This window comes from Lepisma saccharinum, chromosome 21 (genome assembly GCF_977018435.1).
Source record: "Lepisma saccharinum chromosome 21, izLepSacc3.1, whole genome shotgun sequence".
Classification (NCBI taxonomy): Eukaryota; Metazoa; Arthropoda; class Insecta; order Zygentoma; family Lepismatidae; genus Lepisma; species Lepisma saccharinum.
In genome coordinates, this window is record NC_139249.1 from 10,513,371 (window position 1) to 10,539,926 (window position 26,556).

Below are 26,556 nucleotides of genomic sequence, written 5' to 3' on the forward strand. Positions count from 1 at the left end.
ATAAAAGTTCTATCAAAGGGCTGACAACCCTTACAAACATTTCTGGTGATTCCCATGCTCTTGTTTCTCTCAAGTTGTCTTATATTGATTATCTAGCCTCATCACCCTCATCTCAGATTTCATTTAAACTCCTCTCTCTTCTCATGTTTTGTCTCAGCTTTCATGTAATCTTATTCTAAAGTCCACTCCCTCACTTCATCTAGTCCCAGACATACCTTTTTTGGAACTCCCGACAAAACTAGTATTTCCTCACTTTATCAGACTTCTCTTTAGGTTATGTACAGATTTGGAACAGTAGCTGCGAAGATCACGTGGCCCTCTAACTGGTCTTCTAAAATCAAGTATGAAAATAAATGAAATGAATAAAAATCAGTCTTTCCATTTTTTATTCTTGGTTTATGGAACAGTGAATGTTATCGTGACACAGAGTTACTAAGTATTTCGAGTTTATTCCAATTTTACTTCATAGAAATACCACAAGCATTTCTAATCTTAAGTTTCACACTTTTACATCCACACAAATATAATTGTATTACATTTTACTGTTAGATGTGCATTACATATTTCCATTACATTATGTGTTTTGAGAGAGGTAGATAGGGTAACAAACAAACAGGTTATGTTACTCGCTTCAAGCACCAGATACAAAAACATCATTGCAATATTCCTTTTTCGTTTTATCACCTAGTAATTCTACAAAATAGTCTCTTCCATAGGATTTATTTACTGGCTAAAATGCATTGTTTTGACGTACAGTCTTTCTTTTTAAACCTATTTGCAATCATGTTGTTCTGTGAAGAAAATATCTTACTATATACCTGCTTTTTAAAATTTATCAGTGTTAATAATTTTTATTTAATTAAAAATATGGAGGCACCATGACAACTTGCAATTTATTTGACTGTTTTTAAACTGAAAAATATATTGCAATGAAATACTAGAATGCACAGAAATTATGGGAAAATACAGAAAATAAATTTAAAACCTTGAAATATCAAAACTTATTTCCGATGATGCTTCATCATATCCACCCAGATGAAATCATGACACACTGTTGTATTTAAAACACATAAATTTATAAAATAATAAATACAAAATGTCAAGATAAGTTCGGTAGTAATGCAAGGGCCATTACATTCAAAAATAATAATTTGAAATTTAAGTAACCCGAACAACACACGTAAACTGGTATATTTTTAATATTTTTAGTGTCAATTAATCTAGAAGAATAAGTGGCACATAAGATAATATTTACGGCAAAGACATATTGCAAATCTAAGCTGTATTTATGGTTTTCCACACAGAATATTTAATTTCATTAAAAAAAAAAGCAATTTGAGGGTTATAATAATAATTTCGTTCAGAGTTCACCTTTTACACAGTGTCTAAAACTTATTTTAAAAGTTATATTCATAACTTTTTGGCTGGCAACTGGCCCCTCCCCCAACTAGTGCCAAATTTTACTTAAGCATCTGGGTGTAATAGAAAAGGTATATATTTTCAAGATCAGATCCAGGGTGTTATTTGAAGGGGAAATTTCCCTATCTGATGCTGCATACCTTCTCTGGTTTCTTTTTGGGAGGATTTTTTTACATATAGCCTACTGCTTCAAAGGATGTTTCTGGAATTACACCCTTCCCCCTTTCCACACTGGCTGTAACTTATAAATAATTAGTAAGAGTAGCACGAAACAGACATTCCCCAGGATTGAAATTGATGAAAAATGTTTAGTAATTCAGCAATGAACTTGTCGAGTTTCAAGACTGTAACACGCTCAATTAATTTATTCTGTAAATAAAGTTCATTTTAATTCAAGAGCTGCATAAAATGGGATGATCCTTTCCGAAATAGGTCAATAATATGAATTCTCATTGCAGCAGTGAATATAGCTACAATGAAAGTACAGAAATATGCAACTCTGCTTTCTGCATTTTGCTGCACCTGGTATAACCAAATTGTTTTCTGCAAGTACGGCAAAAGAAGTCGTTAAGCCTGCTTACAGTTCTGCAGGGTATTCATAAAAGAAAAGGGGGGAGGGGGGCACGATGAAATAAATCATTCTTTACATTGTACCAATTTGCTCTGCTTTTAAGTTTTTTTTTAAAATAAATTTTTCAAAGGAACTTTCCCATTTTTATTATTTCATGACTCCATCCATAAACAAAACAGATACACAGAGTGGCATGAGCATGGGGAGGAGAGAGGGGGGGGGGGGTTGTTAGGGGTCATCTCTTCCCCTTTGGCCCAGTATTCCTAAAACAAGATCAAAGTCAGAAAAAGCTGGCAAAATGAGCACTGACTGCTAAAAGAAGTACACATAACCCCACCTTCTTTGAAAATCCTTGTTACGCCAATGGCTACAAACTTAAATAATAATAATAATTGAATCCAGAAAGAAGAAAGGCACAACCTTGGTGGTTGTCCAGTTCTTAGAAAGAGCATTTTTTTAGTAAAAACCAGTGGCGTGCATACAAGGTAAGCTACCGAGGCCCTGCTTCAGTATGCAATTCGAATTTTGCATAACTCCCAGGATACTTATAGACTCCCCGAAAGTGTCGAGAGGCATTTTTGCGGAGCCTGTGAAAGACTAAAATGCCGCAAAGCAGTGGCGTGCGGGGTTTTCATAAAGGGAAGCCTGCCCCTTGATGTACTATTGTTTATTTAAAAATTATATATTCAGTGCTTTGGCTATCTACGCACACTACTGGTAAAAACACATATTTTACCTTTCGAGTTTATGGAGGAAAGAGGGGGGTATTGTAACGTGGTGCATATTTTGTGTAAAATAAACACAAAATAATTAACAAAGAACCCAGCCACAGGCATATCGCAATGGCTTAACTTACAGAACAACATAAAGCTTTAGTATCAAAACATTCAACGTTTTATTTCGTACATGAAGCATAGAGAATTACATTCTTCTATTAGAATGGAACAGGTACTTTAATCAGGTGTACTAAAAATAATACTGTTAATAACATTCAAAAATATTAAATCAATTCTGCACATACAAGGATCATAGAGAAGAACAAAACCTGAAAAAAAAATGCTATGTAGTAAGGTTATTTTACAGAACCTGAATAAAAATGTGAAAAAATTCATAAATTATGCTTAATTCCTTCTTCTCAAATTTTCCATCTCGTTTCTTCATTCATTTTTACACATTAATCATACTATGAAATGGCAGTGCTTTATTCTGTCCTTCCTACATATTTTCTAAATACATACAATAATATATATATATAATAAATACTATATATATTCCTCGACTGAACGTTAATTACATTTTATGATTATTAACAAGGTTTGTTATTATAAAATGTTGCATTTCTTAATATACTTTGTTTCAAACTTAAACTAAGTTCTGAAATTTTGAATGGATGATTCCTAACATTTGTACACTAACTCCAAGATGGAAATAACAAATTGTTACTAATACAACAAGAGCACTACACACAATACATAGCAATCTGTGCAAATACTCCATCTTTTTTGTTTTACTCTGAAATTTGTGTTTTAGCATTCTAATAATCTATGCCTGATAGTTCACTAGAAAAAGCAATCAAAACATTCTAACAAATGAAAATCAATATTACGTACAAAAATATAAAAGAAAGTTCGCACAGATCTAAATTGTTTTTAAGAAAAAATCAACATTCCTTGCATGGAATTTTAAAATTTCTTCCCCAAAATACAACTAAGACGAAATCACAAGCAAATATATATATATTTATGTATATATCTACAGCAAGAGTCCACTACAGTTTTTACATCAAGACCTGCAGAAATAACACTGCAGTTTCAACTAATCAAATAGCGAAGCCATGTTATAAAATCTCATGTAGAGCTGCTTTAAATTGTTTGATGCACCTTTTAACTACCAGAAAACAAATTATGAATATTGATATGTTAAAGCTCAACATATGAACGACTGAAATACTAATATGCTGAAATTCCAAAAGTCTTACATTTTGGTATCATGGTATTGGTGGCGATTGGGTTACAAAAACTGGGGGGGAGTACCAAAACTGGAGGGGGAGACGGTATATTTTCCTTCTTTATATAAGGTTTAGCATAGTATGGGGGCAAAACTGGCAAAAAGTGGGGGCAACTGCCCCCCCTAATCTCCGCCACTAATGCCATGAAAAAATTGTTCATGTAATCTTCATTCTACATTTACTTCTTGTTGTTAATTTATGACATAAAATCTGTTTAATTTACAGTTGTCACAAGCAAATAAACAAGCATCCTCTCTCGATGCAATATTTCAGGAGAACATATCTTCCTTTCACCATACATTTATTTGAAAATTGATTAATGTTGCAGTTATAACAATAGAAGAAAATAAAAAAGCGAGAGACAGTTATACAACAAATCTCATCAATAATATTTTGGCAATATTTTATGTGTCAAAATATTATTGAGAAGATTCACCGCATAAGAGTTTTTGTTTGTTTGTTAAAATTAAATTTCTCCTATCGTTATAACTGTAATATTATAGGAACCGAATTAACTCTTGAAGCTTTCCTGACAACGAATGATGAAAATATACTTTCAGGCTATTTACCAGGTGAGTTGTAGAAAAGATTCCAATTTTTTGAGAACTAACTTCACCCTCATCTTCAGGGCAGAAGTGCGGTGTTGAGGTTCAACCCTGCGTATATATGTTCCGAGACGGAGATTCCCAGTGAGGATCAAATCTTCAAACTACTGGAACTGCATCAAGAGGCAATAGGTATTCATGTAGAAAAACGGAATCATAATCATGACACAGGACTTGAACTGGACCCAGCCTGGCTAGCAATAGCCAACCAGCAGCCTGGATGCAGCAGACACAGCTCCCGATTGGTCGACCATCGTAACCTCCATCTTCGAACACATGTGCTCCAGGTTGATGCTCGGCACCGCACTTCTACCTTGAAGATGAGAGTGACATTAGCTCTCACAGCTTGGAATCCTTTCCACAATTCACCTGGTCAATAGCCTGAGAGAATCTTCTCGTTGTAGGAATTGTAGCTTTCCTGGCGATGTGATTTGAACAACAGTTCTCGGGATACCAGCCATGTTAAGTTGGCGCTACTGTCCAATATTTCGAGCACATGCATTGCTTGATCATCTACAGGGACGAGAGTAATATATGCACTTGAAACATTTGATATCAATGCTGATTTAACCTGACTGGTAACATGAGAACGCTTGTTCGAACTGTAACATTGATCAAATTACAAACAAACGTCTGTTCTCTCTCAAATTTAAAACCAGGAAAGGTGTATACGTGCTTGTAACAACTGTAAACTACAAGACATATTCTACAATGGAAGCAATACATACATATCAGAAGAATTATCATCTGTATGCATGTGTAGTTGTAGCTTCAAAACAAAGAAAAATTAACATCTGTATGCATGTGTAGTTGTAGCTTCAAAACAATGTTATAAAAAGCAAAATCCATTGATGATTTCTAACTTTGTTCTGAAGTTAGAGGGTTTAAATTAAAATGTTTGCCAACTTTGAAAGTAGAAACATAGATGATGCGAAACTATGTAATAAGTATCCTTTAGTTCTTTCTCATGTCTTTACTCTGTCTAATTGCTAGTGAGGTTTTCTTTCTTCAATCTGATGAAAGTTCTAGCGAGAGAGATTATCACTCCTGGGTGACTAGAAAAGCAAGTAGTAATAGCTACTTTTATTTTATTTCCTTTTGTTCTATTTTAAGCTGGTGGGTTATAATTGAAGGATTATACGTGGACATCTACATGTTATTTCTCAAGGTTTTCTTTTCCAAATTAATACAGCTCCCTCAAATGTACCTTTTACTTGAAATTACAGCACTTTTTTCACGATTCTGTACCAGTCTTATTTGAAAGTTCTCTATAATAATTAAGACAAAGTATTGTGATGGATATGAAACTGCACTTGCGACTCAAATTTACTTTCCAGGGGAGCTGTGACCCCCCCCCCCCATCCCCATCCCCATCCATCCTGCCCCACTGTCTCTTTCACAAGCCCAAGCCTGTAGTTCCTCTGTATGATAATTTAAATAGAATCAAAATCAAAAATAATTGTTCAGCGAGTTGTTCCATTCAGATATCGCATGATCCTATCATTAATGGTGCATTGTGGCAGCATGTTATATTTTATAGAAGAGGTAAGATGACCAGACGCTCCTGTTTTTAAGTCTGTTCCGATTTTTTTTAAACATAAAACAGGATGCCAAAATGTCCATTTTTGTGAGAACGATTTATCGGCATAGAATCACTGCAACACTTAGCGATTGTTGGGTAGAAATTATTTCACATTCCAATGTTAATTTTTTTAAAATATTGCAGTTTCTTCTCTGTTTATGTGGAACTAGAACCCCCCACTGAACGAGTGTTTTTATCCATGAATGGTTTGTGGACAAGTGACAAGAATGTTTTTTTCAGAACAAACTTTTGAAAGCTACGTTGATTAATAAGGTGAAGTTTAATCACATGTGTGTAAACTTTACAAAATATTATTTGAAAAGAAGGATGTATTGAAGATCCATTTGTCGGCAAAATATAAATGAGTGACTTCTCTAAAGGACTGCTTGGTTGTAGTGCAGTGCATATTTATGTATACATAATTTATTTTGTTTCCAAACATAAGTATTTATATACTACCGCGTCACTCTTTCCCCATTATGAATATGTATTTATGACGAACAATTATTATATTAAAATGTGTACACTTTGCCATCTCGTTTTGTTCAGTTTTTCCTTCAGAAAAATATGAAACAAGTCCCATTTTGTTGTTCTAAAATCCGATCACCTTAAGAAGAGCCCATGTTCATTGTGTCCCCACCCTCCCCAGTACTAAAAATTTAGCACGGTAACATCCACATTGCTCCACTGTATGATAATCCAAAACAGAACAAGAACAAAGAGAATCGACATAGCATATTAACTTTCCAAGAAATTTAAGAAGAAAACAATACATCCTGTTACACAAATTCTATTGATAAATTCAAAACCAGGGTAGGAACTCTTACACTAACAATGGCATATCTACAGTGACTTGGGCACCTATACACCAACAGTTGCAGTGAAGGAAAAAAAAAGCTGAGAATCTTCAGCAAATTAACAGACATCCATAAAAACGTGCCAGAATAAATTTTTGCATGTTGTTTTCCATTAACTTGAAAGATGTTACAGTGACAGAGCTTTACATAAGGAATAATTCACACATTGGAATGAGCCAATCAGATGTAACGTTTCACGCTGACAGGCTACGCAAGCCTACATTCGATTGGAGAAATCCTCACGCGACATGTGTCACTTGTCGCTTCGATGTGAATTCTTCCTAACACAAAATAAATATGGGGAATACTGTTGCAGAAAGATCATGTAATTAAAGTAAGAAATATCCCGCATTCACAGTTACTATTGTGCATTGATTTTAGTGGAGCATCATTAACTTTTTATTGAGCTCCTCTCAGTAACAAATAAATATGACTTACAATGAAAAACTTTTGACACCACCCCAAGATGCTAATTTTTTGATATCTCAGCATAGTAATATTTCTTTGTACTTAAAGTACATAAAAACAAATTTCTAAGATTTTTCAATTTGTGCAGCCCTAACCTGTACATGCTTTTACAAATACACTCACAGCGAAGAAACTCACCGGATTATTTTCATGCTGACAATAATGCAACAATATTCAAGAAATGATCACACTGTTACATACATATGTATATGTATTTATCTATTGAAATGAGTACTTCCTCAAGTATTCGTCTTCTTCAGTGGCATGAACGAAAAAAATTGAAAGCTATATCCAAGCAGTTAAGACAATAAACACAGGTAAACAGCACACGAATTATTAGTATGTGTGTCCTGTAAGCACACCAAATGTTCTTCTCTTCTCCAATACATCGTGGAAAGACCTGTACACATCTTAGTATTTACACCCACACAAAAGTTTTGTTACTCATGGGTCATCTTCATAAATGCAACTCGTTTGAACACAAGTGAGAAAACAGCAATTCACGGCATCAGTTCTGCGGCATTCACAACACAAAAAAGTCAACACAAACCATCAGGACAAAGGAGCAGGGGGCCGTAGTCTCATATACAATAACACCAATACAATGAATGGCATGAGCACTGTCAATAATATAACTATTTAGTGTAAATGAACAGAAGGGAAGTTGCAACTAAAGATAATAGTCTTTGTCCGTTTTTAATGACCGACACGTCTGCCTTGAGTATAGTGGAAAACTTCAACGATGGGTTTTCCTCGCTGTCTTAAAAATGCACGTGAAGTGTCATTTTTACCATTACTTTGTTCGTATCAACTGCATTATTATTCTGGAAGATTGACGTCCTATTTATTCTGAGAGATTGACAAGTTAGAAGAGCAACTTTGTGGAATAAAAGACATTGTAGGATAATAAATACATGTAAGTGAATTACTAATTTTATCCGTGAGACTTACTTTCAATGGTTCTCTTAATTTCGATGGCCCCTGCCACCAGCCAAGTTCCCAAATGGATGGTGGCCAGGGGCACCAAAAGTAAGAGAACCATTACAAGTAAGTCTCATTCATAAAGTTAGTAATTCACTTACGTGTATTTATCAATGGATTCCCTGTTATTAAAAGTTCATACATCTCAGATAAACAAAAGGTTAAAAAGATGATGGGATGATAATTCGTTAAAACCTAAAGAAGGAAGTCTGCTGATTGTCTCATAAAATAAAGTTTGTACGGGGATATATTTTTATGAAATTTGCACTGAATTTAGCTTTCTTTACTGCTTACGGAGAAAATGTACATCGTATTATGCATGTTTTGATCAAGATTTGTGGCATGTCCCACTCTTGCTTAGATTGTCCAATCTCTCATTATAAATGGAATGTAGATCTTTAGTATTTTGTATGTAGAGATGCACACCATTCAATGCAAACGAAAGCTTATTTTCCACTGCTTGCTAAGCAACATAGAGTACTGATAGTGTTCGCGTCTTTTCCTTCTTAAAGTCCACTACGAATAAAACTGCACAAGCAATTAGTCTTGTATTTCCCTTCCTCTCAGACCCATGGCTGCTTTTCTTTTTTTTGTCTAAAGAAAGAAAAAAAATAGAAACCCATCGTAGCAAAATGCACTGATTCCGAGAACAATGGTATGGATTTCATTCATCTGATCTCTATGTCCTGTTGTGATGCGAGTAGAGAAGCTCAAACGCTCAGTAGCACTTTTTGGTGCAAGTGCATTTGCGGATGATGTCAATATCCTTGGTGTAGCGTGTGCCATCATTACAGATGAGCCTCACTTTCCGCCTCTTGGTCTTGCGTGGTTTACAGCAGTTGTCTCCGCAAGCTCCCACGCATGTGGCGATTTTCACTGGTTTTCGAGATCGACAGCCATTTTCCATGTAGTAGTCGCGTGTCTGTTCCTTTCGGCATGTAGGAGCTGTATGGACGAAAAAAGAAACATGTTTGAGACATATTCATTTAGATGGACACTGTGTATTATTCGTATCACATATTGCAATTTAGAATATATTTTCCTTTATTTGTATCTAAAAGGTGGCACGGAGTCGACTGACACATTTGAAAGTTGAATATATTACGCATTCGCAGTAGTTTGAAGTGGATTGCGGGGGGGATGAGAAGAGGATAGGATGCCATTTCATAAGAACACAGCAACAGTCATAATGGGCCGTTGGAGCGTTGAACATCACGTTTTCTGTGTTCATAGTTATTGCAAAACGAAGTCAGTGGTTAAAGTGCAGCGATTGTTCAGAAAACAATTCATTGTTAGCCGACATGATAACGTACCGTCTCGGAATACCATATTGGCTTTGGTGAAGAAATTTGAAGAAACTGGCAGTGTATTGGATGTGAAACATGGAGCTTCAACAACAGTGCGTACGCCCGAGAACTTGCAGAGTGTGAGGGAAGCATTTGAACGCAGTCCACAACGCTCGGCACGCCAGCAGTCTCGGATTTTAGGCGTGAGTAGGAAAAGTTTATCTTTAATGCTAAAAGATATCAAATTTCACCCATACAAACTGCAGGTTGTTCAAAAACTTTACGACACAGACAAGGAAGCAAGAGTTACATGCTGCACTACCATGATTAAATTGCATTGATGCTGAAGGAGGGCACCTGTCTGATGTAATTTTCAAAAAATGAACTTGTAAGTTGTTAGTAATAAAATTGCATACTTCAATGTACCATTACATACGGTTTTCCTTATTTTCCTTCCTTTCTTTCATCATCTATAAACATATCAAATGTGTCAGTCGGCTCCACGCCACCCTGTATTTGTATTTTTGTTAGTTTATGTTGTTTATCTCTGGCATTTGGATAATTGTGACAATGAGGATGAATGGCAATCAGATGAAATTGATGAAGGGACATTCGCAAGAAACATCCATGCTCAGGCCTGGACCAAAATATGGGAACTTCACTCATACAACACAAATCTCAAACACGTCCCGTTCTGGATATTAATGGGATATCTATATGGTATTACGTCCATGTGTTATCACAAATTTGACATAAAATGTTTTGATATCCGTGTAAAGATTCATTCATAGTATCTAGTCTCATGTTAATTATGTTAGGACTCAAACTCTGTGATGCAGTAATAAATCTTAACTTTAAAAAATCTCGTCCGTAGGCCCATTGTCTTTTCAATGAGTCATGCACGCATGCCAGGCCAGGTGAAAGTTACCACAAGGCTTTCTTTGTGTCTTGTCTCGAACACAAATGCCAGTTTGCATCAGGATGTTGCCTTGCGTGGTAGCGAAGAATGTCCAAATCAAATCCAAAAATGATCCACAGAATGTCCAAAACATATCCTTCCTGGATGAATGTCTACTGGGCATTCTGGGACATCCTATGAATATTCAGAATTTCGGCACGAATATCTAGAAGACATCCATCCATGTGCTGTATGGGCAATGGCGAGACCCCAAGTCGGACACTTAACACTTAGAGGACAGGTGTGAAAATTGCGTGCTTTTTCATTTTAGAGGTTTTTTTTCTGTTTTTAAAAAGATAATTTTATAAAGTTGCTGGACAGAATTAGGATTTTGAGGATGATATACATAGTACAAGGGATAGTCAAAATTATGCAAACTTTTACCATAACTTTGGTACTCTTGTGGTTACGTGGCAGAGTTTTGATCTAAATCGCTCAATTTTTCTTTCTTTTGTTACAGAGTAAACACATTGGTGCACACTGCCAGGTTTGCTTCGTAACAAAAGAAAGAAAAATGGAGTGATTAAGATAAAACTTCAGCCATGTAAACACAGGAGTATCACCTTTTAGCATGCAAGCTCTGAACGCAGTGTGGCCAACCTGAAGAAGTTATGGTGAAAGTGCAGATAATCTTTGACTTATACACTTATACACTATTGAGAAGACAGCCATGTCTGAGTGCGATGCTAGCAACAAGCAATATGTGCAGCTTGTCAAGTCGCTACAGTAAATGTATGTATTTCTGAAGGTTCATTTCCAAGTGACTCACGTCACGTAGCTTCAGTTTAAAAGCTGCCTTAAGGCCAGTCTCCATGATGAGGATGAATGGCTATTGATGAAACTGATGAAGGGACATTTGTAAGGAAATACATATGAACAGACCATGACTTCAGCTCTGATTGCACTCGGTGGTGGATCCAGAAGTTACAGTTGGGAGGAGCGAATTTCAGACAGATACCTCATCTAACTGAAAATCAGTTCTAACCTACACTTGTACTCTTTTATTATAAACAATATATAGTGCTGCAAACACTAACAAAACTGACTTCCATGCTCTAAAGATTACAGTATTGTTTAGCACAAATAGGTGTTCAGGGCTGGAATAGATTGTTATTATTCTATGTTGTTATCATGGGCATAACTTGGGATCTAATTTTGAGGGGGAGGAATCAAACGGGGCCTAATTTTGAGGGTGCAGAATTAAACTGGGCCTAATTTTGAGGTTGCAGAATTAAATGGGGCCTAATTTTGAGGGTGCAGAATTAAACGGTCTAATTTTGAGGGTGCAGAATTAAACGAGGCCTAATTTTGAGGGTGCAGAATTAAACTGGATCTAATTTTGAGGGTGCAGAATTAAACAGGGCCTAATTTTGAGGGTGCAGAATTAAACGGGGCACAATTTTGAGGGTGCAAAATTAAACGGGGCACAATTTTGAGGGTGCAAAATTAAACGGGGCACAATTTTGAGGGTGCAAAATTAAACGGGGCCTAATTTTGAGGGTGTAGAATTAAACTGTCTAATTTAGAGGGTGCAGAATCAAACTGGGCCTAATTTCGAGGGGCAGAATTCAAATGGGCCTAATTCTGAGAATTAATCTAGGCCTAATTTTGAGGGTGCAGAATTAAACGGGTCCTAATTTTGAGAGGACAGAATCAAACCTGGAGCTTAACTTTGGGGGAAGAGACTTGAAAAGTTTTCCACTCCATAAAAACAGCATCCAGGAATATTTGCTAAATAACTGTGACGTTTGCGAAATTACAAATATTACTTCTTATTACTTTGCTCCTCAGGCAAACTTGCAAATTTTAATAAACCCAAAAAATTTTTTGGGGGGCAAGCGCTTCCCTTGCCCCCACCAAGTTACGTCTATGGTTGTTATCATAATTCCTCCCATTGTCATGGCAAACTGAATGATCAGATATGAGGAGTAAAGTGAACGAGCTCCTATTTTCTCGGGGGGGGGGGGGGGGGGCATGGGCTATATTCCCCAGTGAAGGCACATTACACAGTGGTTCGGATCCAAATTTAAACTGTAGGCCCAGTTCTGATTTGTCTGTCATGAGCATATAGCAAGCTAAATCAAACTTTAAAAAAAAAATCTTCTTGAGCTTGTTAAACTTAGAGATAAAAGAACACTCAGTCTTCAAAAACATTAGGCATAATAGTACACTGTGATTCATAAGTCTTTGAAACATTTTGGAAATCCATCACAGATAAACTATGCAATGGATATTGGTAACTCTGATGCTCATAGAATGACAAACTCGCCAGGTTTTTGTAGGAAACTTCACGAGTGCATAGTTACCATGGTTTACCACTAGGAGGCATTAGTAGCAAATATGGCACTAAGTACATGTGGCAAGGCATTTTGTGTGTTGGAATATGGAAGAATCTTGTCCCCTATGATTTCTTACTCTGGGGATTCATGATGGATACTGTCTTGTGCCTCCACTCTCCACTAATCTCCATGAACTTTGCAACTGTATCATTGCAACTGTGGCACTAGTGACATTTGGCGAGCCAGACAACTAAAATCTCTGAGGAAACGTGTCACTACACTCTTCTGGTTTAAGATCATTTTAGCTGAATCTCCAAATGATTAAACAAGTCGCATGCTGTCTGTGGATGAAACTAGTCAATGCAACAACTAACACACAAGCTGTAAGTGGAAAAACTATGGAGAACAAATATATTTAGGAAAGAACGAAAAAAGTGGCTACTATTCTTGGAAAGGTATATCTTCTTTGGTCATACGCTAATTAAATTTAAGTAATTAAAAACCAAATTTGAGTTAATTTTCATATTCAGCCTCATAATATTCAGAGTTCAATCAAAATATTTGTTGTGAATTTAGAATTTTAGAATTTAGGCTTAGCATTCATTAATGCAGACTGTATTGAACAAATCGTACATCAAAGTCGCGCTCTTCTTTGTTTAAAGCAGATGCGATATTCTGTTCACGTGGTATTGATTTAAAACAATGTTTTAAATCAATACAATGATTTAAACCCGAGTGCTCTCTTATACCACTTCAAACAAACATTTAAACATTTCAAAGTATGATTTATTTATCTTGAATGCAAATAATGTTGCCAGACTGGGCCAAGTATAACTTTAGTCATCTCCACAAAAACTTTATCCCAAACTGCATAAATCTCCATGCCATCTTGCAAGATCTTGTGCAGAGGAAACAAAGTTTTCCTCGATTTGCTCTGGCTGCCAGATGACTGTTAGTCATCTGAATCCTCTGATGTTCTTACTCTACAAAACATGACGTAAACTTCTGGCCACCAGACACTAAACGTGCAAGATCTGTAAGATGGTTTGAAGTTGTCTGGCTCACCGAAAGGGGTTACCAACCGTAATATGCTAACCTGTGTGTGGGATGGATACAGTGTCAGTTAGATTTGAATTTGAATTTGAATTTAAAATTGTGGGTGCGTCAGCACTAAGGCTATTTTGCACCCGTCACATTATACGGGGTCCAGCCCCTTATCGTTACAAATAGCAACTCTATCGTTGCAAAACTAAAATCATAAAATATTAAAATGTTCTGACTTTCGGTAAAAGCTGAGGCTGTAAAGGGGCACTCAGCACACATAAGGACAAAAGAACAGGACAATACAAACAAAATTATACTGGCCATGGGGCCAGTCGCCAGAGCCTCGTTAGTCTTTAGTCCAGGGTGGACTAACGTGGAAGTGAGGTTGACATTTGGGTGTACTACGTGGAAGGTCACCCCTTACACCCCAGTGTCAGTTAGATATCTGCCGTATCAACAAAGGTAGACACATAGAGCATTTGTGACGCGTGCACAAAAAACTTGGAGAGTGTCATTCTATTGACATCAGAATTACCACTGTCAATTGTATAGTTTATCTGCAGTAAATTTCTAAAATGTTTCACAGATTTACGAATCACCCTATAGCAGTTGGGAGGGGCAATCAGCCCCATCGCCTTCCCCATAGATCCATCCTGATTGCACTCAACAACTGAGGGAGCCTCATCAGTTAAAGATGGACAACCTCTCACTTGCGACAAGGAAAATTGCTAAGTGCGAAGTTGATTCATGGAACACACATGTTACAATGATGAAATGTCTAGTCATGTCTTTGTCAGTCAGCGTTACAAGTCATGATTTTGATTTATTGATATTGAAATGTTCCATGTGTATATTTAATGCTGCTGGGTTTCACTTGTTTTCATTAAAAATGAAAGTCATCTCCCCCTGATAATTCGCCACTGCATCCTGCATAAACATATCTTGATTCAATACATAAATGCAAGGAGCACGAGAGTACAGGTAAGATTTACCTTCATCGCAGTAACGCCCACTCCAGCCAGGCCGGCACTTGCATGTATATTCCCTGCCATCTCGTCTTGGAATACACTTACCACGTCGACACTGATGATTGGCGCAAGCGTCATCAACAGGTTCTTCATCTTGGATTAACGAGCATCCTGGAGTGACCTTCTGTTGCCTTGCAGCATTCGTGAAATCAACTGGTTTATGGTTCACCACCAATTCTTTGATGCAACCTGTAAATTAGGAAATATATTCAGTGCCCGTTGAAAAGAATATGGAAGAGAACAAGTTTTTTTAAAAAATACCACAATCTTTTAAAAAAATGATAGATGTTTTTTAGGTTGTTAGAAAAATAGCCCTTTGAGAGCCGCAGTTTGCAGGCAACTGGGGCTACATATTTATGGTGACTAAAGATCAAGATTTTGGTACAAAAACTGGGTATATTTTGAGATCAAAAGTGGTATATAACGTAGCATTTCAGTGCTAAAATATTTAATACAATCCTAAATTTGATTTAAAAACTGTACTTATTACACAAAATAAACATTATATTTCAAACAGTACGTTTATGTAGTTATCAGAGTATTAAGTTTATTCCTGTGTAGAGGAGTCAATTTTTGCTTCTTAAATATTTGCTGCAGAATTAATCAATTTACAGTGATTTTGGGTAACTCACAGGATAATTCAGACTTCAGAAAACATTATGTTGGCAAATAAACTCTACATTTCTTATTTAAGAATTTATTTTGCACTTTGCAGTTCATTTTGCATTATTTCATGACAAAATATGGCACACCTTTCAAAAAAATAAACATTACCGCACATTATTTCACATTTCATGTCTCTGTCAAAAATTAAATATACATATCTCTAAAGATGACACATTAGCAACTGTTTCCTGCCACTATCACTGAATACGTGTACATATAAAAATTTGAATCACTTTAAAGATAAAAACACCAAGTATTTATGACGAAATTCTGTCTGTATATCAGCAACTTCAGTTCCAGATATGCTTTTGAGCTATTGAGAGCTAACGAGACTCATCTTCAGGGAATGAAATATATCCGGAACTGACCCACCTGTTAATAAAACATTAAAATGCTGACCGAGGCAAAATTTATAGTATAAAAATATACACTAAAAACATAACGTTTCCACACTCTAACAGGGTCTTCTTCAGACGAATATTCACAATAAATTTAGAATTTAGAATTTATTGTGAATATTCGTCTGAAGAAGACCCTGTTAGAGGGTGGAAACATTACGTTTATAGTGCATATTTTTATACTATAAATTTTGCCTCGGTCAGCATTTTAATGTTTTATTAACATGGAAACAAGGCTTAACAGTGTTACCATTGACCCACCTGATGTCCAAAGAGTTTTTTTTTTTCATTATTCACCACCAAGAAAACTAAGAATTATTACCAAATATTTATAACCCATGGTGCAACAGCCCATTGAGTCCTACCTACCAACTGTCGGCCTCACTTCCTCCCGATTCGATTCACTCACTCATCCAAGGTGGAAGATCATCCAATCAGTTACGGAGTGACAATGTGGTCAGCACAACAAACCTCCGGTCCTCACTGTAAGAATTCATGACCAGGTTACGCTACTCATTGGTAGCTTTCCACTATCCTCACACAAGCCAAAATCTCAGGAGAAAAGTTGTTACACTTCTCCCAGGAGACTCAAACCTGCATGCGTCCTATAACCGGAGCCCAATTAAAGCATGCCGCCTTAGACCACATAGCCACGATGAGACACACCAAATATTTAGTATACTAAAATTTTTATTATGACATGAAGAAATGCAACTGAAAGATTACAGTAGGACAAAATTATAACCTGCGACCCTCGAATTTATGAGTTTGCACAAAAAAACAGCCACCAATCCATGTATGGCTCAATTAATACTGTAAAAACTGAGCGCAAATCTTCAAGGATGTAAATACTTTTACCTCTGAACTACAAAGTTTTCTGTACACAAATTCACTTGGAATATAAAAACACACAAGTACATACCTGAAAAGCTGCTAAGGTTTCTCAGATGCCACTGTTTGTATGCCATAATTCCAGCTTCTGTGGGAACTCCTCCTATAAAGAGTGGTGTAGTCAAGCGAAGATATTCCCTCTCCCCTTCATTAATGATGCTCCTTGCCAGGCCATGGTCTACCCGTAAGGTGAAGTTCTTTTTTACGGATAAGAACTCAGCTGTGTGATACTTTCCATCGGACACCATCTCAAAACTAAAAATAAAAGTGAAAAAGAATTACAGATTAGAGATACTTTCCTAGCTGCAGTTAATCTAATGCTGGAAATGGATCCTCAGCATATAACTTGGGAGGACGCGGTGGAAAAGGTACAAATGCAAATGGTGAAATGGTTGTGTTTTAAAAGCAAAATTGAAAATCATAATAGAAATTATGTAGCTTTAGGTAGCCATTTTGGTTTCAATACCTTCAAAGACCGAAGAGTTTTTAATGATCTGATGTTTTTTATATATATTAGTAAGACAAGATTGGCTATGTTCTGAGGGTGTCTTCCCGTTCCATCGCTTCCCGAACCAGCGCTTCTCAAAAAGTGGGCGGGGTTTGTTTTGATCCATCGCTCCTGATAACGAAAGTGGTTTTTCCGGGTCAGGTGTGCTCGATCCATCGCCCCAGAAGCATCAGTTGTATGCAGGTTAGGTTAGATCAGTTGTACACGCTACATACTGAGGTTGAGGTTTTTTTTCAGACCAGCACTATATTGCTTGATGCCAAGCATTTACTTCTTTCTAAACATTTACAGATTTACTTCTTTTTACATATTTGTGTGTGTAACAACGTTTGTTAGTTTTGTTTGTGTGTGGCATAGATTTTTATATATATTCTGTGAGTGTTCATTTCCTTATTTTTGGAAGCGATGGATCGGGAACACCTGACCCGTTAAAAAACACTTTCGTTATCAGGAGCGATGGATCAGGACAAACCGCGCCCACTTTTCGACAAGCGATGGAACGGGAGTTAATCGTTCTGAGCTGTTAGAGGAATAAACTTTCATGGAACACCTTTTACAGTGAGGAACAGAACATCATTCTACACGCCATTCTCATTCTCAAAGTTAAACATACACAAAAACTCTCCAATAGTAAGAGTTCAGGAATCATTTAATGAGTTATTCTTAGTGCATGATGATTTGGACATATTTTTCAATTCATGTAATGTTATTAGGTGCAACATTGTGTAAAACTTTATATTTTATTGGATTTGACTGTAAATGAGTTAACTGTATTTATAATATGTTGTCACACTATCATAAATTTTAACATTATTTTATGTATTAACATTATTGTTAACATTTGTGTATATTATGTTCAGCATAAATGGGACTTCAGTCCTGTGATGGACAAATAAATAAATAAATGAAATGAAATGAAAAATGAAATGTATGTTATTAAATAATTTCAAGTCATTCAAAAAATCCTGCTGTTTTTCCATAACCAAATCTTCACCAGGTTCTGTACAGCTGGGAGTAGGCCCATTGAACCAAATGATGTCTAATGTGTAGTTATCCTTGGTCATGACCACAGTACACAAGACAGGTCTGCTATCAATTGCTCATTGAACATGTGAAGGTGCACATAAAGCTCTACTAAAGTGAAAATTAGATGTGCTCCTCTCCACGAGTTCAAAGTTGTGTCATAAAGATGTTGAGACTGCATGGAACGTTTTGTAATGTATTCAGGGAAAAATTCCCTGCTAGATTCCAAGGCCCAGTTTTTGTTTGTCAAGTTCTGCAATGGAGATGAAACGACCATTCGGAAATACAAGCAAATTCTAATGCTCATTGAATCAGATTCTCATCACATGTGCTATAAGCTCAGTATGAAGTGTGAGATATAGGAATCTGATGCCTGATATCTTCACAAGATTGGAAAGGTGAGGAAACAGTCTCGTGACCATTCCCTGTACACTGCTCATGATACAAGAGATAGGCCCCCCATTGGGTTCCGTCATTACCTGTGATGAAAAGTGGATTTTGTAATAGCTTTTATGATCAATTGTACCCATGGCTGTCTTCCAATGAACTATCAACCAAAGTTCCCAAGACAGGGGTGCCCATAGGAGATGGTTATGGTGCAGACTGTGCCATCGAGATTTTTTTTTGGGGGGGGGGGGATTTTTTCCCTTCCAACATTATGGATGATTATTATAGATACATTTTGTATGTATTTCTAAAATATATATGTAAAAAATGTACACCTTAAATCCACCATATTTAATGCATTAGATGAAGAAAAGAAAATATTTAAAGGCAGGGGTTCCCACAGGGGTTTGTGAACCGTATTAAACCGGGTGTCCCAGAAGTCTTTCCCTGATTACAAACTTTATTCATATCCGCTATATGCAATGTAGAGATGTGAAAGTGGTGTCAAAATGTTGGAAAACTACCCAAGTTCATTTGTTGCAGGTTTCAGAAATGTGGCTGTAGTGTAGCAGTGTCAGTGCCAAGGAATCCAGAATTAATGCTCTTGACATCGGGTGGCATCTTTCCATACAATGTTTCTTGGACTCGACAGGATTTGGGACTGAAGATAAATTCAATTTTTTAAATACCAACTTATTGATGGCAGATATTGTAGACGAAAGAATTCTGTACATTTGAAAGTTCCTCTGCACTGTTAGTGGTGACCGGGTCTCGTGATACCAGCGGACATGCTGAGCTTTTTCCTGATTTGTGAACATTTTTGGTTTTCTGGGCATTTGCATTCTATTTTGCAGCACAAAAGCAGTTCTTCATGAAAAGCATAAATGAGCTTGTGTGTTGTTGAGAGAAAGTTATCAATTGTGCTGGAAATTATTTTGCGTAAAAACAGTTCTTCCTGGTCAAGGCAAACACTCTTTCATTACTTTCTGGAAAAGATGGGACTTTTTTGCAGAACCTGGTGCAAGAACAACAAAGTTATCTTACCTGTACATTGTTGAAACTGGATAATTTCCAACATCGTAACTGACTCTTATCCGTCCATTGAACAGTTCCACAGCGAGGTGTTGTGATTCTCCATCATACAAAAGAACTCCGTTCTCCTCTTCCGTGGCAAATGTTATGGTGATGTTAGCTTCTGGTTTAGTTTTCAGAGGTTCCAACTCAACAAATGAATTATTGTGAATGAAGCTCAAGCTTGTCAGGTACTCGCAGCGTTTTCCTAAAAGAAAAAAATAAACCAATAAAAATCAGACGGACTTGTATTTTACAATTCGTTTCTATGGCTAAAAGTGAAACTTCTTATGAATGTACAAGGTATCAAAATGCATTATTTGAGTTTTTTTTGTTTTAAATCCACTTTATGTACAGATAGTCCCACAATGTAGCCAGGCGTTTAAAGTGTTAGGCTTTGGGCTCAGGCTACAGGATGTACGCTGGCTTGAATTTCCTGGGGTAATTGCAACAATTTTTCTCCTGAGATTTCAGCATGTGTATGGAACCAGTGGCCACCCAATATCGCGAAGACAACAGAAAGCTAGGAATGAGTAGCATAACCTGGTCATGGAAAAGCTACAATGACTGGCAGTTTGTTGTGCTGACCACATGTCACCCCATAACTGGTTGGTTATCTCCCACCTCTGCTAAGTCATGTGGGAGTGAGGCCGGCAGTCGGTAGGTAGTCCTGGCTTTGGGGAAGTGCCCGAGTTGCTCCTCCCTAGGGCCAATTCTACCCATTCCTATTCATATTTGGACAATCCTCACAATCAAGCAATAAAGTACTGCTCACGGGTGCCCACAGGAGGGATTCATGATGTGCCTGCATCATGGGATTTTTTTTTAGGGGGACAAAATCTTATAGTTTAGCTAACAATTCTATAGAATCTTCACACAAAAATGTAGGGGGACTGTTTCCTTTGATTTTCTTACTGATTCTTAGTTATTGTTATTACGTACAATTTCTCTATCTACCTGTGGTGGGTGATCCCAGCGATGGGGTTGAAATGAAACACCACCTCTTATGCCTATAGAATAGGTTTGAAGGGAGGGGGGGACATGCTGTTCACATTATTGATTGATTGATTGATTTGCTGTATTTTACTTCGCTTTTTGTGCCACTTTTGGCTAATTTGTGAAGATGGGGATGAGTGATGATATGATGAAATTGATGAAACACCAGCCATGCCCAGGCTGGGATTCGAACCCAGGTATGACAGATCAAAAGTAAGTTGAAAATGTTGTATATAAAAAAATAATCACGCTGTACAAATTACAACTTTGCCAGCAATGTGTAAAAAAGCTACAATGGCAATCACGCTGTATGAATTATAACTTTAGCAGCGATGTAAAGAAAAGCCATATTGGCAATCCCATTGTATAAAATAGAGGAATAGGAGTGTGGAGATATTCCGTGCCTTAGCTGAATGGAAGCCGTGGTTGTAAGTTTTTGCAATGCATTTCAATCGGATTGTTTACTAATAAATTTCAAGCATGTTTGCATGTGAAAATTAATAAAAACCTGAAATTACTAACACCAGACTTGTTTTTGACATTTTGTATGAGTAAGCGTATGTGGCTTAAGCCTGAAAGGTAAAAATCCCAGTAAGGAAGTTGGTCCCCTGCGATTCTCCGGTTGCCAGAAGTGCTACGAGAATAGGTAGGCAGTCACACAGGACCCCTGGCGCCGTAGTGTGATGTGCTAACCACTCCGCCACAGGGGCCGGTGTCGGTTCATATTAATACAAGGTTAGTCAAGCAGACAAAATGTTAAGAATAAGATTCGGTACACTAACAATAGCAGTGAGCCTGAGCAGTTTTGTACGTTTTATGTTAGCAAACATGAAAGTGAGCCGTGCCTTTTCTTTCAATTTCATGCGTAAACATATATTGCTTAAATGTGTCTGTTATATTGTTCCACAAATTTTGTCTGACCAAAATAATTTTGAGTAAATAATTCGGTATAAAGGGGGTGGGGAATATTCTACTTTTTTTGGGGGAGTGCATCATAGGCCTTGGGTTATTCATCATCTCGGATATGAATGTGTGTTGCATGAAAAGTGCACACAGTACAGTAATCTCCCATGCAATGTGCTCTTGCACAACTGAATTTTAGGATCTTTTTAACCTCCTACTGTATGTAATCCTTGAAGGAAAACGAGGAATAAGTCCTTACCTGAATATCCTGGAGCACACTTGCAGATGTAGTCATTGGATCCCTGAGGTTGGAAGCAGATCCCATTCTTGCAGTCATGATGTTGACAAGGTGATGTCTGAGGATACAACATGGCTACCATGGGAGCTATTTCGCAGAACTTCCCAGTGAAATCACCAGTACACTTGCAAGTGTAATCATTGACTCCATCGATGCAGGTGGCGCCATTCTGTAGGGAAAGAAGGATGTTATTTTTAATAACTAGGAATAAGGTCACATTCACAAACTATGCTTACATTAAATTGTAATAAATTATAATTTAATAACACATTCACTCCCAGGTCTGGGAGGGGCATTTAAACGGCCAGCCCAGGTATTTTCTAAATCCAAAATGTTGCCGCCATAATTTTCGAGTTTGTCAAAATGGCACCTTGGAGGCTGCAAATGACGCTTTTTCATTGACTTTTTCTGCCCGGCTGATAGGATCGCAACCTCTTCGAGGTTTCCTACTGGTGTTCTCTGCAGATGATCCCCCATTGGTCCTCGAAGGATCGAAATGTGTTGAGGGTCCCTGTAGTCCTCAATAATTTGGTGCCCCATACATGCTCTCAGGTTCCACATTGGACCTCTCCACAAAGTCATGTGGTGTGCCCCTTTGGTTCACCAATAAACATGATGGGGGGGGGGGGAGAGGGGAGAAAATGCCAAAAACAAATATGAAAAAATGGGAACCACAGCTAAACGAACTTAGTTGTTTACGGGGAAATACAAGCACATACTTTAAAATAACCATGGACGTTTAAGGGTGGGAATGTGTTAACTTACGTTGTATAAATTGTGGGTTAGTAGCTCAACTCTTCACACATTCAAGAAGAAGAAAAAAACATTTATCAATAATTCACTTTGTACATTTGGCCACAAGAGCAGTGAACTTATATGAATAAACAGAGATGGCAGCACTATGTACAAAAGTTTCTACAAATTGTTAAAGAGGTAAATCAAACAGAATTAGAATAAATTTTGGATAGAAAGATGATCAATAATAGGAAAATATTAAGGCGGTACCGGTAATGTTAATACAGGAATTGCTTTCTTCCAAAAATATGACAGATGAATGATACAAATATCAACTTCTTCTTGTTTCCTTTAGGAAAGATGGACTGTGTTGTAAGCAGATATCTTGCAGAATTTGGACATCTACTTTAATCACAATGACACTAGTAGAACACTGAATTAACTTACTCAATTCATTACCATTGATTAATCTAAGAGGTAAAAAAGCAGTGTAAAATAACTGAAATAGGAAGATATGTGTTTCCTTCTATTGTGAAATTAATTATCAGTACACAATATTTTGAAGTTAGGAGGAAAAAGTAAACACAATTACCTGGCACATGTTGTTCTCACAATCATCAATGTTGACGGAACAGTTTTCACCACTGTATCCAACAATGCATTCACATGTGTAATGAGAGAAGTGGTCCACACACTGTGCTCCATTTTTACATGGATTGAACTCCTTTGTGCAGAATGGGATCTTCCTTTCACAATACTCTCCTGCATGAAATAGAGTTGTAAGTGAATAAGAGCAGCAAAAGTTTGTACCTCATAATGACAAGTAATGTAGGCAGTGCATGAAGTGAAAATGCCAACAGTTTTTACATTAGCAAAACTCAGATGAAATTAATATCAAATATTAATACCAAATACATGAATTTTCTGCAGCTTACTCATAGGAAAATATCACCCAATTTGCAATAAATAATTTCAATGATCTTGGTTCATGTGTGAATGAAGTGTGATGCAGAAAGGAAAAAAAAAGAATAGAAGTAAATAATTAACTGTACTAACCCATAAAACCAGGTTGGCATTGGCATTCATACGCTTGAATTAGATCGATGCATGTAGCATTGTTCTCACACTTATTATCAGCACAATCATCCACATTTGATTCACAACGATCTCCTGTAAATCCTGGAGGACAGTGGCAACTGCAAAAAAAAGAGTATTTCATTTATGTGTTACAAAGATGCATGTAGAAACAATGACGACATGGAAAATTTGCAAATAATGGTAGTGGTCTCTGGTCTGAAAGTAGTGCCAAAAAGGCATGATGGCATGTCTTGGTCCTCAAAGAGTTATTGTAGCATAGAATTTAGTTCTTTATTAATCCTTCATTAGGCACGTGAGGTACAGATTGCAACACTGTGAACAATACTTCACGTGGGTGCTTTTGTTTAGTTGAACGTTCTCTCTTTATCTTTGTTCTAAGCTAGGCTGTGTTGTTCTGTTGCACTTTCAAGCCACATAATATTATTATAAAGTTAACATATAAAGCTTAGGGGATAAATATGTAACAAGAAAATTATCAACGTGAGAAAGACAGAGCTCATAGCAGATACAGATGTTATACAGAAGCAGGTAAGTGAGGAAGGGGAGCACCCATAGGTATGTGTTAGTGACGAAAGTGTACATGACACTGCTTCAGTTGTTATGTATTTATGCACATAGGGAACTATTGTCTCCCAAGCATAGGACTAACATTAACTTTATAATATTGCATCATTTAGAAATTGCAGGAGATAATTTCTGCTCATCTTAGAAGAAAGACAAGGAAAGAATGTAGCATGCATGGGCAGTATAATTCACGATGTATTTCATACCTTAAAGATACAGTAGCTAAACCGTTGGGGGACAGATATACACCAGGCATCTATGCACGTTACAGAAAATGATGTGCTTAATGCAAGGTTTAAAAAAAAATATATATTTCACAGCTGTAGAAATTGTAACAGACTATAAATACTTTGTATTCTCAAGAGATCTTCTTCTATCGACAGTTCAGTAATCACATGATTTCTCTCTCCTCCACTAAAATATAATCTTTAAACAATGATTTCTAACAACTCACGTATATTTCTAGCTTATCCTGTGTCTAGACAATTATGGTGTAACCTTGATTTTATGTTTAAGGGACCTAACTGGTAATTCCTCAATTGCAAGAATATATAAAATCCTGGAAATTTCATATTATTTTGCTTCATTGAAACCATTAAGATCAAATACATAATGTGAGAAAATGTAAAATTGGGCTTCCACTGTAAAATATGAAACAAAATGTGTCAAAAATATGCTAAAATATGCTGACTTATGGCACATTGTTGTATTTAGTGTATCTGAAAGTGGTTGTTTTTCTCTTTAGGTATATCTTTGAATATATTTTATACAATGTGTTAAATTTACAGGAGAGACTTGTTTCCTTAATTTGAATGGCATGCATGATTATTCATAGAAATGACATATTCTGTTCCTATGTAGGTTTATGCAACTGCTGTATTTCTGGTAAGTGAATGAAAAAAATTGAACAAAATTTGGAATAATTGTTTAACGAACACCTTACAGTACAGAATAAAAATAAAAATAAAATTTTAGTAAATTCATGTCTTAGTGGCCGCGGTGGATCAGTCGGTAACGTGTCTGACTTCCATGCTAAAGGTCCCAGGTTCGATCCCCGGCCGGTTCAAATCTGGAAACTTTTCTAACATTGGAAGTTTGCCCCGGCGCCCACCCAGCGTCGAATGACATGGGTACCTGGGGGAAACCTTGGGGGGTAAAGGTGGTCAGGGGCGTGATGCTGATCACATCACCCCCACTCACGACTGGATCAAGAAAGTGTGGGGCGTTACTCCCACACCACCTATACGCCTAAGCACAGGGGAACACTTTACCTTTTTATGTCTTAGTAAAGACAATAAAATAATAATTACTAATTATTATATATGTATTACATTAATTAACATAGGTAAAACTGGGGGCCAAGGAAGGCACTTGCTCCCCCAAATTTCAGGTTTATTAACGTATTAGGAGCTCAGGTTCCAAGTTGTGTCACCCCTTCCCCCCACCAAAGTTATTCTGCTGCATTAACATAGACCAAGGAAGACATTACTAATAATCAATGTCCAACTGGTGAAACATTTACGAACAATATTTTACAAATTGTGTACGAAGAACTTATCTAAAAAACTACAGAAACAAAAAATGGTGGAAAAAGAAATAGACAGAGAGACAAATATATATACCAAGTCAAGATAATCACAGAATATTAGCACCATGAAAAGATTAAGTGTGGTAACAACGTATCACTTACCTAAATCGTCCTTCCTCCAAAACTTTGCATGTGCCTACATTTTTACATGGGTTGCCATAACAAGCATCTATCATGTACTCGCAGTGCTTTCCATGATAGCCTGGTGCACACTGGCATTCATAGTCCCTATTAGGTAGAGCCTGGCAAGTAGCGTCGTTAGAACATGGGAACGTGAAGCAAGCATCACACTTTGCCAAAATATCAAAGCTGATTTTTCCTGGAAACAGAGAATCAAAGGAGCG

The 26,556-nt window shown here is 36.9% G+C and overlaps 1 protein-coding gene across 4 annotated transcripts in view; it reads right to left on the reverse strand.

Moving 5' to 3' along the window:
• Window positions 1-668: 668 nt before the first annotated feature.
• sli (slit guidance ligand) overlaps window positions 669-26,556 on the reverse strand; it is a 710,118-nt gene continuing 684,230 nt past the window's right edge. For 3 of the 4 annotated variants that reach the window (XM_083142573.1, XM_083142572.1, XM_083142571.1), the window contains 8 exons: window positions 26,315-26,531; window positions 24,019-24,158; window positions 23,555-23,724; window positions 22,189-22,396; window positions 20,004-20,238; window positions 17,073-17,296; window positions 15,051-15,275; window positions 669-9,436 (listed from right to left, as the gene is read on the reverse strand). In XM_083142573.1, coding sequence (XP_082998699.1) covers window positions 9,210-9,436; window positions 15,051-15,275; window positions 17,073-17,296; window positions 20,004-20,238; window positions 22,189-22,396; window positions 23,555-23,724; window positions 24,019-24,158; window positions 26,315-26,531 — 1,646 coding nt within the window. In that variant the 3' untranslated portion in view covers window positions 669-9,209. The remainder of the gene's footprint in view (window positions 9,437-15,050; window positions 15,276-17,072; window positions 17,297-20,003; window positions 20,239-22,188; window positions 22,397-23,554; window positions 23,725-24,018; window positions 24,159-26,314; window positions 26,532-26,556) is intronic. The other variant, XM_083142575.1, reaches the window with a different exon arrangement.